The sequence below is a fragment of the Callithrix jacchus genome, chromosome 16 (genome assembly GCF_049354715.1).
Source record: "Callithrix jacchus isolate 240 chromosome 16, calJac240_pri, whole genome shotgun sequence".
Taxonomy (NCBI): Eukaryota; Metazoa; Chordata; class Mammalia; order Primates; family Cebidae; genus Callithrix; species Callithrix jacchus.
The window spans coordinates 77,058,843-77,076,286 of NC_133517.1; the positions used below are offsets into that span (position 1 = coordinate 77,058,843).

The window sequence follows — 17,444 nt, forward strand, 5'->3', positions numbered from 1 at the left end:
GAGCCCAACAGGTGGTGAAAAAAGAATGCAGCCCAGTGAGGCGAAAGAACATCCCAAAGGGCATCCCATGGATTGTTCCATCCTCAAAGACAAATGTGTGAAATGCTATGCCATATCTTTCGGGAACATTAAATAATGTGTGACTGAACTCCAAGTGATGGGAGGAAGGCAATGTAAGCTGGAAAGGAAAGTAGGGGCCCATCCTACAGGGTCATGAGCGCTGTGCTGAACAATTGGACTCCTTCCTCCAGGGATAGGGAGGAGATTCAAGCCAGGCAGTAACATGTAGGAGCTGCACTAAAAGCTGTTCTGGCAGCTGGGAAATGGACTAGACCAGGGCTAAAGCAGAGGCCAGAGGGCCAATGACAGCCTCCTGGGATAGTCTTTGTGAACAGTGAGCAGGGCCTGAAATGAAACTGCGGTAGTCATGATAGAGCTAGAGAAATAATTGAAAAATATTAAAATTTACAAAGGGTATTCCGTGTTTGCCTTATGTTTTCCTGCAACTGCCACCTAAGTGAGGCAGTCTTTCTGTCTTTGTGGGTGGGAATCCTACCCAAATTCCAAGATCTCATCAAAATGCCCTCTCCTTCTGAACCCGCCACTCCCACCCCTCAGCTTAGGGGTCTTTCTTAATGGAGTCTTCTTTTTTTCTTTTTCTTTTTTTTTTTGAGACAGAGTTTTGCTCTTGTTGCCCAGGCTGGAGCGCAATGGTGCGATCTTGGGTCACCACAACCTCCACTTCGCGGATCTAAGAGATTCTCCTGCCTCAGTCTCCAAAGTAGCTGGGATTATAGGCATGTGCTACCATGCTTGGCTAATTTTGTATTTTTAGTAGAGATGGGGTTTCTTTATGTTGGCCAGGCTGGTCTCGAACTCCTGATCTCAGGTGATCCACCTGCGTTGGCTTCCCAAAGTGCAGGGATTACAAGTGTGAGCCACTGTACCTGGCCTTTTTTTCTTTTTTAATGAATGAGAGGTTTTTATGTTGCCCAGCCTGGCCTTGAATGTGTAGCCTCACCTCCTCAAGGGCCAGGACAACTGGCCTCAGCCACCATGGCTCCCTCTTAATGGAACTTTCATAGCAACTTCCTTATCTTTCCCTTAAGGCATTTCACACTTTCTGTCCATTATTACAGCTTCTTATGTAAAAACATCATTCTCTCTAGAGTTCTCATATGTATGGAAAAATGTCTTGATGTCTTTTGTATCCCTCACGACCCCTGCCCACCATGTAGTCTTATATGTGTTGTGCTCTTTCCCTAAACATTTTAAATGAATGAATTAGGAAACTGACACTCTGAAAGGCTAGATGATTTGTGCAAGTGATGCGGCTTACACAGCTACTTCGAGTCACGTCAGGGCTGCTTCAAGAACCCAGGTATGTTGACTTCTAATGCAATGCTCTTTCAGTGATATAACCCTGGACCTGTTTACCTGGCTGAACACATGGCCCCAGCAGTAAACAGCTCCTTCTTTTGTGTATTTTATCAGTCTGTAACAACTGCAGGGGAGGAACTGTACCTAAGCCAATATTTAAAACTTAGGCATGAATTAGGACCTCAGCAGCAGCAATGTGCAGTCTGCCTCAGGGAGCCAGCAGCTGAAGGCAGAGTGCACGAAAGCAAGCATTTCTGGCACCCACTGTAGGAAACATGTTGCTATTTTCAGCGGTGCAGCCTGTCCTTCTTGGTCCCTTTCCCTCCTGCCTTCCTAGACAGACATCCATGGGAAATCAATCAAGGCCTTAACACCATGACATAGAACCTGCTGTCACAGTCATGCCAGTCTGGCAGCCAGCAAGCATCTGGAAGCCAGTGGGTCCAAAAAAGTCTGGGCTGGACAGTTCAGAGAGCAACTCGATTCGGAAGGAAATCCCCAAGCCGACTGTGCTATCCCTGTCCAGTGCTTACAGACCAAATGGTTTCTGCCTCTGATCAAAGTGTCAATGGCACAAAGACCCCTCCTGCTGCTATCAAGGACCCCTTTCTGCTGATTTATAACAAAAATAACATTATTAACAAGTGTTTTATTTGTGGGAAAATTTTGTTAGTATTTTTGTATATGCTACATTTAGAGTCTAATCCAGAGCTACCATAGGCCAGGTGGGTGAGCTGGGTGCTATCATAGTTACTCAGTGATTCCAGGCCTCATTCTAGCTCTCCACACCCCATGTCAACTGTCCCAAAGCTCTCAGGGCCTGCACTTCTTTCCTTCCCTTTTCCCCTTTCCATCCCTCTTGGGTCAGGATCAGTCTAGAGCTTGCTTTTTCCTAGCCTGGGTTAGGAGAAACTAGTTCTAGGAGATGCCAGTAAGAATGAGAAATGCATGCCCAAATATATTTACTGTCTAACCAAATTCAACTAGTTTTGGGTGTTTTCTAATTTCACTTCTGGATGCCGCAAAGCCATTGATGTCCTAAAACATCCCATGAATGAGAAACAGATTAGGCATGCAGTTTCTGTGCATGTGGCTTCCACAGCTAGTTAGGGTCATGTCAGGGGCACTTCTTTGACAAAAACTCCCCTCCCATTGATCACATTTAAACACCAACCTAAGAGACTAGAAGTACAAAAATAAGAGGTGATGAGTTCTGTTCATTGTGTTCTCACTTATTACACCTCTCATTTATGTGTGAGTGTGTGTTTTAATGGGAAATTCTGTCTTGTAGAATATGGAAAAAAGTCTAATCTCACTCCCATTAAACCTAGAATTTCCCAAGCTTTGTATTTTTCCCTTTGGGAGCTTGATTAACACATAGTTGTACCCAATCTCTGGAAAGATAATATTGAGTTTACTTAGCCAAATACAGAATAGCAAGCAACAGAAATATAGGTAAGCAAAAGCATGACAGATTACTCCTCGTTAGGACCATTTATCTTTAGCCTTGGTATATGCACCATCTGATCTTCATCTTTATCCTAGGAGCTTTTCTGATTTCCTTTATGAATTCCCATGGAATCCAGTACTGAATACACAGTTCTGACTAATAGAGATGCTGGGAAATTTAAACACATAAATAAATGTGACGACTGGACATACATCCTGACCGGCTACTGCTGCATACTCACGGGTGGTCCCAGGGCACCTTGCGGTCCCATGCTTCCTGTGATGCCAGGAACTCCAGGGGCCCCAGGAATGCCCTAGAAGAGAGGTAGGAAAATGGAACAAAGTCAGGAATCACAAATTCTCATCAATGACAGCCAACTTTTAAGCAAAAGTAACAAATACATACCATGATAGCTTCCCTCCCCCTCATCACCAGGACCTCATTCCTCTTCTCAATTCCCAAAAATGGAGGGAAGACTTTTTTTAGTCTCCTCACTACAGGTCAGCTGTGGTTCTTTCAAATTCAAATTTTTATTAAATCACAAGCTTACTTGTGATTTAATAAAAGCTAAATCAAGGCAGGTGATCCTCTGGCAAAATGGCGCAGGATAGAATGATCAGGCAATATGGATACATTATTTTTTTAAAAAGTTTTAGGGAGAGTTCTACACCAAGGGATGAGTTGTTACACTATAGTAAATATGGCTACTGAGTAAAAGATCTGGCAAAAGAAAACCTCTCAAAAGAAATGAAATGCTTTAAATCAGAGTATGTCCCAGTTGTTTCTGAAAAGACTTACTATTGGCCCTGGTGGTCCTGGAGGTCCTGAGGAACCATCCTTTCCTGGAAGGCCCTGGGGAAAAAAAAACCCCACAATGTGTCAGTTAAGCAGTTGCTTTCTGTGGCTTTCAGAATGGGCTCATCTAATTCCTTTTCACGTTTGGGGGTCAAGTCCTGCTGCTTGCTCTGGACTACCAAGGATTCACTGCCTTCAAACTCTTCATGGAAATTGTTACTGGCAAGATGTTTGTGTCTGTTGGCTCCATTAAATTGTCCAGTGCAAGAATTTTAGGTATAAGAAATGCCACCTACAAACCGAAACAGAAACCTGCTTCCAAAAAGTGCTTTTACTAAACTAAGCATAACAAATGGGAAGAGGATCCATTCTTGGTCATTAACAACCAGATGAAAAGATGAATTAGTGTCTTTCACAACCTAAGCGAGTCTTGGGCAGGGAATCCCTATCAGAGGGATCTGTCTTTCATTAGGAGTACGACAGTATCCGAAAGCCTGCCACCTCAGGAATAAGCTGGAGATTTTGGAGGATTTCCTGTGGCATGGGGGGCTTTGACTACTTGGGCAGATTTTCTGAGTGTCATCGTGGGCTTACAGATGAACAAGTGCTTGCTCCCTATTCTCTGGTGGAAGGATTTAAGGCAGAAAGCAAGCGATGTTCTTTATAAAAACATCTTCCTAAATTATAGAATATATGTGTATGTGTGTTATTTTTAATGTTAAGTGTTAAATAACTGTAAGAGCTGGAATGACTTCCTCCTAAATGTTTATAGCTCTTAAGTGTGAATGCTGGCCTTTCCAAAGCAGTTAACTTAAGAGAGAATCTTCCATCTAAATTTTTATCATATTCATAAAATTTGTTCCGAACACCACCTGATACTACAGGGAGAAAGTGAATTTTCACCATGGGTTTGGTGTCCCATTGGAATAATTATTTTCCAACTGAAACCTCTCCTAGCATCTTTGCAGACTCTCCCAAACCCCTTTCTGAGATTCCTGCCACTTTTCCAGCGAGCCATCTTTTCCACTTATCTTACCATGAAAATCCATCTTTTATGTCTGTCCAACTCACATATGTCTCCCTACCTCAAGGTGTCAAATAAAAGACAGCAGTGATAAGGCTGAGAGAAAGGAAATGGCGTATGAGTTGGGAGAACACAGAGAGGTGGTGCAAAGACGCAATGATACAGTTTGGCTGCATCCCCACCCAAATCTCATCTTAAACTGTAGCTCCCATAATTCCCACAAGTCATGAGAGGGACCTAGCGGGAGGTAATTGAATCATAGGGGTACATCTTTCCTATGAGGTTCTCATGATAGTAAGTCTCCGGAGATCTGATGGTTTTATAAATGGGAGTTCCCCTGCATACGCTCTCTTGCCTGTGTCATGTAAAACATCACTTTCCTCCTCCTTTGCCGTCTGCCATGATCGTGAGCCATATGAAACTGTAAGTCAATTAAACCTCTTTCCTTTATAAATTACCCAGTCTTGGGTATGTCTTTATGAGCAGCATAAGAACAGTAATACGCAGGGGTAGGATGAGTGTGGAGGAGAAACACTGGTCAGCAAGGCCCTTCACCACACTCTCAACTTCAGAATGATAGCAAGTTAGAAACCAGATAAGGCAGAGGATGCTCAGGCTCACCGGTACCTGTGGGTTTCCTTTCCTCCCTGGGCACATGGTTTAGCTGTTTTGCAGCTTCTTTGCAACTGTGCTGGAGCCACATGGCTGAGCGCTCGCCAGTGAAAAGGGGTTACTTTCAGTCATGGCTCATAAAAATTTCCAGTGGGTGATTCTGCACTTTATTTTCTCACTCTGAAGCAATTTTAAAGGCCAAATGTTGAAGATGAGAGTGTTCCAAGATGGAAAGACCCTGAGTTTCTACATGACTGTGTGCAGCAGGGACTTCCTACCCCCTATTCCTCCACCCACCCTTGCTGACAGCTCAGGATTGTGAACAAACAATAAACTTTTACTGTATTTCATTTCATTGCATTAAACCACTGAGATTTTAGGGTTGTTTATTTAATTGCTATCCAATTCTATATAAGTTAGCATTTTTATTTTTACTACTACTTATTTGTTTTACTTCAGCCAAAAATATTAGTATTGATAAACCCCGATACGGATTACATCGCACACACATGCACAGGTCCTTAAATCTGATAACAAAACAATAAAAATTAATACTGGTATAAGTTGAAAAAATCTATTTTATTTTTTTGAGACAGTCTTGCTCTGTCATCCAGGCTGGAGTACAGTGGCACAATCATGACTCACCACAGTCTTGACCTCCTGGGTGCAAGCGATCTGCCCACCTCAGCCTCCCACATGGCTAGGACTACAGGCATGTGCTATCAGGCCTGGCTAATTTTTGTATGTTTTGTAAATATAGAGTTTCGTCACATTGCTTAGGCTGGTCTTGGACTCCGGGGCTCGAGAAATCAGCATGCCTTAACCTCCCAAAGTGCTGGGATTATAGGCATGAGCATTGCACCCAGACAGTAAGTTATTTTAAATGGTGTTTAAATGTAGTATGTCCAGGAGGAAGGGCAAAAGCAATCAGAATATGTGATAGATGAACAGAACATTAGAACACATCCTTTCCAGTTCCTTCATATTACAAGTGAGAAAACCTGGGGCCCAGAGAGGGTTGAAAAGAAACCTATTTTTTAAAGGAGTTTTTAATAATATATTCTTATTTCTGAGTTGAAGTTCTCAGAAAAATGAACCCTGGGCGCATATTCACTAACATAAGAAGACATTTTCAAAAAGGCATCTTTGGCTTCCTGCTTTAAAGCCCTCCCAGCATCATATAGGGAGTGAACATGCACACACGCATGAGCCCACGGAGGACACATAGGCAACACAACTGCCCAGCAACCAAAACTGCAGTGTTACACCAGGAGTTCTTTCTCAGTCTCTGCCGGGCTGTGTCCAGAGGGGGAACATTCCAAAAACAAGTGAGGAGAAACTTTTTCACAGAAGGAGGCAAGCTGCAGGAAGGAACTGCAGAAAATTGCATTGCTCCAAGGAAGAGCAGCAGGAAATAACATATTTATCCCCCTCTCTCAACCATGTGAGAAGGAGTTTAGAAAACAACCATCTGTCATTGCTCTCATCTATGACACCGTGAAGAGGTTTGATTTATGGACCATAATCACTTGATTTATGGACACCATGTGCTTATCATCTGGAAGGAAAGATGAAATGTTTCTCCTCCATATGAGCTCAATTTGGTGAAAGGGTTAGTGCTTCAGTGTGATCAAATCAAAAGTGGAGGCTGCGGCTGGGTGTGGTGGCTCACAACTGTAATCCCAGCATGTTGGGAGGCTGAGGCAAAAGGATTGCTTGAGCCTAGGAGTTCAAGACTAGCCTGGGCAACATGGAGAGATCCCCACTTCAACCAAAAAAAAAAAAAAAAAAAAAAAAGGAGCCTGGTATGGTGGCTTGCACCTATAGTCCCAGCTACTCTGGAGAATTGCTTGAGCCCAGAAGGTTGAAACTTCAGTGAGCTATGATCACACCACTGTACTCCAATCTGGGTGATAGAGTGAGACCCTGTCTCAAAAAAATAAATAAAGCAGAGACTGAACAAGATGTTTGTTTGCTTTAAGTTCTACCTAAAGAGAAGCCTCAAAAGTTGGCATTTCTTTGTTCTCTTCTTTTTTTGAGGGCAGAAATTATGTTTTATTCATTGCTACAGTCCTAACACTTTAACACATTGCTGGCAAAATATGGGTACTGCACATGGCCAGGCCCAGTGGCTCATGCCTGTAATCCCAGCACTGGGAGGCTGAGGCAGGCGGATGACCTGAGGTCCGGAGTTTGAGACCTGCCTGGCCAAGATGGTGAAATCCTGCCTCTACTAAAAATACAAAACTTAGCCAGACATGGTGGTGAGTGCCTGTAATCCCAGCTACTTGGCAAGCTGAGGCATCAGAATCACTTGAACCCAGGAAGTGGAGGCTGCAGTGAGTCAAGATTGTGCCACTGCACTCCAGCCTGGCTGACAGAGTGAGACTCTGTCTTAAAATGTACTGCACAAATAAGTACTTAATTTGAATAAAATTGAGGCTTCTGCTCTGCTTATCATGTTGAATAAATAAGTGAGAATCACAGGTGGAATGAGTCTGGAAACGTGTAGGGCGAGGGGAATGCTGGTGTTATTCCTTTCGCTCTTGAACCCTCCACAAGTGTGTCAAAAGGACGTCAGGAGTCCTCCTACTCTCAGAAGCTGAAATTTCATTTTAGTAAAAGCTTAGGGTTAGGATCCTAGAAGCAGACCCAGATCCTTGTGTTTCTGACTTATTGCAGCAGTATTCTTGGTAGAAACCTGTAAGGTAGTAAAGGAAGCAAGGTAGCGCCAGCGAAGAGGTTAGGTAGAGTAGTGAGTTATCTACACCTCTGTGTGATCCCACGGGGAGCTCTGGAGTGTAAATTACACATCAGAGTTGACCCACAGTAAGATTCTACGAACAATATGAGTTAGTCATTGACTGAGGGCCAAGATAACATTTCCAAGGGCCATTATCTGGAGAAGGGGACAATTATGAGTTGTTAGCAGTCAGCACCACAGCAGCTGGAGATGTAGTTCACCTGCCAGGTAAAGGGGGTCCAATCAGGGCACCAATAGCATCCACTACAATGCCTTTTATTCTGGCACTTTTTTCTTGGACTGTCATGAAATACTAAACACTTTGGTTTTAATGATTCAAAGACAGAGGTGGGTTTTTGTTTTGGTTTCTGTTTTTTGAGACAGAGTCTCACTCACTTTGTTGCCCAGGCTGGAGTGCAGTGGCACGATCTCAGCTCACTGCAACCTCTGCCTCCCAGGTTCAAGAAATTCTTCTACCTCAGCCTCCTGAGTGGCTGGGATTACAGGCATGCACTACCAGGTAGAAATCCTGTAGAGACAGGATTTCACCATGTTGGCCAGGCTGGTCTTGTACTCCTGACCTCAAGTGATCCACCTGTCCCGGAGTGCTGGGATTACAGATATGAACCACCACATCCAACCAAGAACAAACAGATACTGTGAGTTATCTGTTTGCATTATGCCAAATGAAAATTTCCTTATTAGAAATTGTGATAACTAAAAGGATATTACCCTTAACACCATTTCAAAAACACAAAGCCATTTTTTCTAAATTTTTTTCTTCACCCTAGAAAATTAAAGATGCTCACATTTTCCATTGCATAAAATCATTTTATTTTTAAGCTCTTTAGTGACACCTGTAAATCTACCTTTGAAAGATTTTTATTTGCAAGCCTTGCACTTGTCATACTATCCAGAAATGTCTGTACAGGTACTACATGCTGGGCATTCTGCTAGACTCTACGTAGACAATGATGAACAAGATGGTCACTCTTCTAAGAGTTTGCAGTTTTGAGGATAGTTGAACAATGAAAAGAAACCAACAATGTGCTATGCTGAAAGGAACATGTAGGAAGAGCACTTAACCCAGGCTTTGGGATACAGATAAATTTTCACAGAAGAGGTGGAATTTAAATCAAGTAATCGGAATGATTGGGCCCACAGCATTAGTCTCCCTATTCATACACGACGGCATGTTACAGCCCTAACTGAGCAAGCCAGTCAACTCTTACAAGGGCAGCGTTCAGGCCCTTCTTCTTACATCTTCACTTCAGGGTGAGGAGCAGCAGCAGAAGCTTTTTATATAAAAGTAATAAACTTGGTGAAAAGAAAAATTTTGCAAAATATCTGCATTTTGGGGGGTAAATTAATTGGTGAATTCTACCTTTGTCATTTAGCCTAACTATAATCAAAGCTCATTGAATGGTCTTCAACTATTAACAGCTAAAAAGGTATTTGCACTTCCCAAAACATTTCTGTATCTATAAATTTTCCATTTCACACCAGGGAGCCAATCTAAGAAGATGTGTGTTTAGGGATTAAGCAGCCTCATAAAAGGTAGAACACTTGGCTAGGCACAGTGGCTCATGACTCTAATCCTAGCACTTTGAGAGGTTGAGGAGGACAGATCACCTGAGGTCAGGAGTTCGAGACCAGCCTGACCAACATGGCGAAATCCCATCTCTACTAAAAATACAAAAACTAGCTGGGTGTAGTAGCTTATGCCTGTAATCCCAGCTACTCAAGTGGCTGAGCCTGGAGAACTACTTCAACCCAGGAGGTGGAGGTTGCAGTGAGCGGAGATTATGCCACTGCACTCCAGCCTGGGTGAGAGAGTGACTCTGTCTCAAAAACAAACAAACAACAAAAATCAGAAAACTTAAGCAATGTACAATGAATATTAGGAAATAGGAGGTTAACCAACAAGCATAATATGTGAATTCACTTAGGCTGACAATTTTCTTTTTAAATGCATGAAATCAGTCACCCAACAGACAGGAATTTTTTTATAACATGAATAGCTCTAGGCATTTTTCCTTTTTAATATTCCTACCTCAAAATATTAGTATGCACCCACAGTACACATTAAAAATAATTCTTGCTATAAAAACTTGAAAGGATTTTTATAATTTGTTTTTAAAAACATTTACCTATGGGCAACTTATTAAATTATGGTTGGCTATGATTTATCAACAAAAGTATATCTAACCCACAATTTGCTTTCAAACTGAATAATATTTGAATAAACACTAAATTTAACTATGGCTGAAACTGGCAAAGCATATGCACACATTTACTTAAACATTTCTTAATTTCCATTTTTCAGTTTTCTTTTCCATACTTTAGAACAAATGTGTGTGTGTGTGTGTGTGTGTGTGTGTGTGTGTTTTCAAGTTTCTAAACATTTTTTGTAGGCTCTTTAAAAGTCTGTAGTTTCTAGGTACTGTGCTTATGGTATCTAAAAAACTGACTCGTACATAAACAGTGTTGTAACTGAAATTCAAGTCAGAAGGGAGAATATCTATGTTTCTGTAGCCAGCAGAAATACTGCTTAAAACTAGTGACTCAATTATGATATTCTTCATTCATGCCTTTGTCGAAGCCAACAATGGTAGGTCATGATATTAACCTTAAGATTCTGGCCAATTGTGAAGGTCATTCAACTGACACTACATTCTCGGGTAGAGTGGGTCTGTAAGCAGCTGGCAACAGATGACTTTGTTGAAAGGCGCCAGGCTCAAGAAATCAGGGTTAGAGAAATGCTTGAAGAAACCCCCATTGCACCATTTCAACCCTGTGGCATGGCTCTGGACTTCTGTAAGCAGACCAGTGTGGTAGTCAGCCATTAGAAATAAGGCTGCTACTTGCAGCAAAGGATGAAGATCAACCACCAGATTGAGGCCAAGCAACTAGAAGCCACAGACTCTGCAAACACTGTCCCAGGCTTGAGATCTGAGATCAGTCCTTGCACTGGGTCACACAGGGGGATTTTCAGTAACACAGACATGCACATACGTGCATTAAAAATGTGTATGTATATATGCATAGATAAATATAAACATCTCTCTCTATATTATATATACTATTTTATTTTATATACTTTTTCATTTATTTTTAAATTTTTATTTTAGGTTCAGGGGTACTTGTGCTGGTTTGTTGTAAACTGTATGTCACAGGGGTCTGTTGCACAGATTATTTTGCTACCCAGGTAATAAGCATAGCATCTAACAGGTAGTTTTTTGATCCTCATCCTCCTCTCTCCATCCACCCTCAAGTAGGTCCTACGGTCCATTTTTCCCTTCTTTGTGCCCACGTGTACTCAATGTTTAGCTCCCACTTATAAGTGAGAACATGTGATATTTGGTTTTCTATTCCTATATTAGTTCACTCAGGATAATGGCCTCCAGCTCCATCCATGTTACTTAAAAGTACATTATCTCATTCTTATAGCCAAGGCAATCCTAAGCAAAAAGAACAAAGCTAGAGGCATCACACTTCATGACTTCAAACTATACTACAGGGCTACAGTAACCAAAATAACATGGCACTGGTACAAGAACAGACACATAGACCAATGGAGCAGAATACAGAACCCAGAAATAAGTCCACACACCAACTATTTGATCTTTGACAAACCTGACAAAAACAAGCAGTGGAGAAGTGACTCCTTACTCAATAAATGGTGCTGGGATAACTGGCTAGCTATATGCAGAAGCTTGAAACTGTACCCTTTCCGTATACCATATATAATCATTAACTCAAGATGGATTAAAAATTTAACTGTAAAACCCAAAACTATAAAAACTCTGAAAAACGACCTAGGCAGTACCATTCAGGACATAGACATGGGAAAAGATATCATGACAAAGATGCCAAAAGCAATTGCAACTAAAGCAAAACTTGACAAGTGGGCTCTAATACTAAAGAGCTTCTGCACAGCCAAAAAAACCAAAAAACTATCAACAGACTAAAAAGACAACCTACAGAATGGGAGGAAATTTTTGCAAACTATGCATCTGACAAAGGTCTAATATCTAGCATCTATGAGGGATTTAAACAAACTTACAAGAAAAAAAAAAACAGCCAACCAACCCCATTAGAAAGTAGGCAAGGGACATGTATGTCTTCTTTCAAAAGAAGCCAATAATCATATTTTTTAAAAAACTTCAATATCACTGATCATTAGAGAAATGCAAATCAAAACCAATGAGATATCATCTCACACTAATCAGGATGCCTATTATTAAAAAGTTAAAAACAAAACCAACAGAAAGATAGATACTGGCAAAGTAGTAGAGAAAAAGGAATGCTTTTACACTATTGGTGGGAGTGTAAATTAGTTCAACCATTGTGGAAGGCAATGTGGTGATTCCTCAAAGACCTAAAGACGGAACTACCATTGAACCCGCAATCCCATTACTGGGTATATACCCAAATGAATATAAATTGTTCTGTCATAAAGACATATGCATGTGTAGGTTCACGGCATCACTATTTACAATAGCTAAGACATGGAATCAACCTAAATGCCCATCAATGATAGACTGCATAAAGAAAATGTAGTATATAAACACTGTAACTACTATGCAGCCATAAAAAGGAACAAGATCACATCCTTTGCAAGGACATGGGTGGAGCTGGAGGCCATTATCCATAGCAAACTTATGCAGAAACAGAAAAACCAGATTCTGTATGTTCTCATTTATAAGAGGGAGCTAAATGACGAGAACACACGGACACACAGAGGGAAACAACACACACTGGGACCTGTCAGTGGGTGAAGGATGAGAGGAGGGAAAGAATCAGGAAAAATAATTAATGTATACTAGGTTCAATAGCTTAATACCTGGGTGGTGAAATAATCTATACAATCAACCCGCATGTCGCATGTTTGCCTGTGTTACAAACCTACATATCTTGTACATGTACCACATATGCTATTTTATTTTTATTTCTGGTATATATGTGCAGGATGGGCAGGTTTGTTACACAGGTAAACACGTGACATGGTGGTTTGCTGCTTCTATCAATCCATCTAGGTATTAATCCCAGCATGCATTAGCTATTTATTCGAATGCTCTCCTTTTCCAACCCCACTCCACAACAGGTCTCAGTGTGTGCTGTTCCCTTCCCTGTATCCATGGTATCTCATTGCTCAGCTCCCACTTATAAGTGAGAACATGTGGTCCACATATACCATTTTTAATATAGACATATTTATAATTTAATTTGTGTATATATAGAAATATAAACATATATACATTTTGAGTAACCTGCAGTGACAGCTTCAGTGAATTAAAACAAAAAAAACACCAGCAATAGTCTACAAAAAAATCACTTAGACATCAGTAGGTCTCATACAATATATTATCTAGTTCCAAAACCTAGCTGGAATCATTAAGAGTTTTAAAAGTATACATTCCTAAATCGTGCCTAAAACCTTTTGTATCCAATCTCTGAGGATGAATTCCAGGAAACTGTATATTAAAACACAAAACAATAACCCAATGACTTCAGTTAGGAAACTGCTGGTTTACCAATATAAAATGCATGTCCAGACGCTGAAGGACAGCATTAGAACCAGAGTGCAAAGCAGATGTTACTATTTGTACCATGCCTGTGTCTCAAATACACTTTCAGAAGTATCCTTAGAGTCAGTAATAACAGGAAAATAAACATGTCCTAGTAGCTGTTCTGTTCTCAGATGTGCCCAGGTATGCCACTATCCAGGTAAAGGTGTAAAGTGATCAAGAAATCATATTTTTAGGGGTGAAGTGTCAGTATCTACTTCATCAAGAAAGTAACTCACACTGGGTTCTTATTGCTCAAAAATGCTGGGTGAGACACCTTCCGTGTTGAAGTCCTGCTTATTAAATATTCTCTTTTGAGAAAGATTTTCTCACAAATCCCACAGGGATCTTTACTAGTATAATTTTGTGGAAAGAGTGAAGTGTAGGGGCCAGGCAGATGGATTAAAATCCTGGCTTTAACACTTACTAGCTGGGTGGCACCGTTTCTTCAGTTTCTGAGCTTTAGATTCTTTGTAAAATGGGGATAACAGTGTCTAGTGCCCATAGTTACTCTGAGGATTAGAGAACATAATATTTGTAAAGCACCTGCACAGATTCAATAATTAATGATAGTGACTGTTGCTATTTTTCTTAAATAATCTGATTATTAAAATAATCTGTTAAGTCTCAGTTGCACATACCATCATCATTGTGGTTGATTGCGCAAAGGCTTTTTGGGATTTTATAAAACCCATCTAGACCCACAAAGAAGAAAATCAAATTATTCCCTCCACTAGTTTTGTGATGGTATTTATACATCCTCTTCAATAGGAGGGAGATACTCATGGGAATAATTACCATGAATCTTAGTATTTTACAAAATATTTGATAGATATTTCATCACCACTTAAGATTTATAAAAATTAAATCCAGATAATTGACTCAAGTTCAATTTCTCAAGTACAATTCATGTCTAACTTACTTTTGACAAAATGGGATAATCATCATGAATATATCCTTTGTAGATGTAAAACCTGCCTAATCTGGAAACATACTTCCAGTAGCCTTGTGAGGTGGAATCCAAGAAAAGAATGTTTAACTTGCTTTTAAAAATAATTTTTGCATTTCTTTAGTCTTCTAAGGCATATAGAAATGTCAAGTACAAGCCTCATAAAATATTATAAAATGTCCAGACTTAAGTTTCCTTGAAAATAGTGAATACTAATAATACCAGCTAAAATCACATTTGTATAGAGAAATGTTTCATATGAATTAATCTCCATGACAATTCTACAGAGTCAAATATTATTATTTCCACTTTACTGCTGAGGAAAGTGAGGTTTGGAAACACGAAGTAATCCACGTCATGCCTGTTCTTCCTAGTTTTCCTAAGGACCACCCTGATGTCCAGGGTGGGGACTGAGAAATCTACCATGTATTAAGAGGAGCTCAAAGATCACAGATACCAAGGAAAGAAGAGGAAGATGAGAGAGGTGACAAGATTTACAGTGCGAAGGAAAGCTGGGAGGAAAATGCTTTCGGTTGGAATGACCTGGAATGAAAACTGAATGCCTAAATGCATTTGGCTATTAAATATGAACTTGCACTATTGCTTTTTAAAGTACTCTATTGGCTGCCTAGCAAGAGGCTGAAACTAGTTCAATGAAGCAGTCCAGTTTGTACTGGACTTCTTATGGCCTCAGCCCCAGAGTTGAATAAGAGTTACCTCTAAGAGTCAAAGATTCCCCTTGGGAAAAGCTAGAATAAGCTAGAAACATTAGAAGAAAAGATGTTTCATCTTCTCCTTTTTATTATTTACTAAGATCTCTCTTCTTCTAGGCTAAATTCAGGGGTGCTATTAGCTCAGCTTCAGGAAAGAAGTGCCAACCTTTCCCTAAGCTTACAGTCAAGGTGATGACACCTGGTTTGGGCTTTAAGTTTATGGCTGTCAGTAAGAGAATACAAAGACTTGGCCAGATGTGGTGGCTTGTGCCTGTAATCCCAGCACTTTGGGAGGCTGAGGCAGGAGAATTGCTCAAAACCAGGTGTTTGAGACCGGCCTGGGCAACATAGCGAGACCCTCATCTCTACAGAAAATAAAAATAAAAAAATTAGCCAGACATGGCGGTGCAAACCTGCAGTCCTAGCTACTTGGTAGGCTGACATGGGAGGATCACTCGATCCCAGGAGTTTGGGGCTGCAATGAGTCATGATTGTACCACTGCAATCCAGCCTGGGCCACAGAGGGAGATTTTTATCTCTAAAAATTAAAATTAAAATTAAAATTAAAATTAAAATTAAAATAAGTACATAAACAAGAGAAGGCAAGGACTTAAAAGGAAGAAGAATGAGCAGTAAGGAATAGACCACCACCCTTACCACACACCTCACTCACCTACTCCTTATACTGTCTGAGGAGCTAAAAGCACCCATTGAACATCATTGATAATGTTTGTTGCAGCTTCCTCCTCCTTTCCCTGGAGTAGGCTTTACTCACGCAGAATCAGGGAAATGAAGGCACAGTAACATTAAGTGATTTAAGTGCTCAGAGTGGAGGAAAATAAAAAGCTCTGCCTTCCTGATTTTCTAGAGAGTGAAGCCTGACTGGGGAGTTTTCTGGAAGGGACTTCTCAGTCATTTCAGTACTAAGTCCCATCATCCTGCGTTTGCTCTCTGTCTGTTCTATGCTACGGTTGCTATTGTTGTTATAATTATTTTTTTCCCCAAATGTAGCTTTGCCTTTTAGGATGGCCTGAGGAGGACCAGGAATAACTGCAAGGCGTGTATGCTTATTCTATAAACAGTTCCTCCTCTCCTCCTGCCCAACCAGGGAGAGCTGGCCCTCCAAAGCAGCATATCTTCTGGGGTGCTTCATATCCAAGATCTGTCCTACCATGAAAGTTGTACTGTGCCTCCTACCTTACAATCCTGCCCTGTAACTATTAATATCTAACTGTGTTAGAACTGGACTATCCTTAAGTTCTCAGATCAGTTGACTAAACAGATCAGAGTCACCTAAACAACTGTTTTTAATCCATCCTTCATTTCTTCTTTCCTTCTCTACTGCCTCTGAGAAGACCCTTTTGTTTTTCTAGTCCCAGGGAACAGCCATGCTCCTATCCCATCCTTCCATCTCTTCTGGGTAAACAGTCGACATACTGTCTCCCTCTGCCGCTGAAGCTCTCTCCTCTTCTGGATTCTTCTCTGCAGGCAGTAATGACCAACTCTTTCCAGGCTGAGCAGAGTACGTGGCATATTGTATGTGCTCAATTAAGACATGGCTGATTGATGCAACCTCATGAAAGAACATGAACCAGAAAAAAAAAAAAGACACGGCTGATTGAAAAAAAATATGTGGTCATTCCCTCAAGCAAGGCAGCCATGTTACACAATGTCAGGGGCACCATTATGTTTTATTCTGTGTGAATGTGATTCCCTTCTATTGCACATTGAAATAATACTGCCCTCAAATATCTCTTCTAAAAAATCATCATAGGATTCATACAATCTTTTCTTTAAATATGGCCCTATAAAGAATGAGTATCCTTGAAAATCTAGTTTGGAAAAGCAAGTCCACTCCATCTAAGTTTTCAAAGTAAGAATCAGACATACCCTAAAAGTTTGACTTCCAGATTGGAAGAGAGAGGAAAATAAAATCCAAGTACAGATATCTTACCACTTTATTACAGCTCTATGACTTTTAATCCTATAGAAGAACACATGTTTAGAGGAATAGCAAAATATTTATAAAAAGTCTGGGTTGATGTATTGGTTTTAAATGACAGAACTCCAAAACCAAATGATTCAAACACAAATCCAACATGTTTGATTTGTGAGTTCTTTGCCAAGATTGCACTTCATGCACAGATAAATCAAAAAAACTCACTGAACTAAATCCTTAGAATTACCATTTTCAGAACTTCAGGAATC

At 40.6% G+C, this 17,444-nt stretch overlaps 1 protein-coding gene across 10 annotated transcripts in view; it reads right to left on the bottom strand.

Moving 5' to 3' along the window:
- COL14A1 (collagen type XIV alpha 1 chain) overlaps positions 1–17,444 on the bottom strand; it is a 389,701-nt gene that overhangs the window by 32,852 nt on the left and 339,405 nt on the right. For all 10 annotated transcript variants that reach the window (XM_035277299.3, XM_035277297.3, XM_054246787.2 and 7 more), the window contains 2 exons: positions 3,629–3,682; positions 3,072–3,143 (listed from right to left, as the gene is read on the bottom strand). In XM_035277299.3, coding sequence (XP_035133190.3) covers positions 3,072–3,143; positions 3,629–3,682 — 126 coding nt within the window. The remainder of the gene's footprint in view (positions 1–3,071; positions 3,144–3,628; positions 3,683–17,444) is intronic.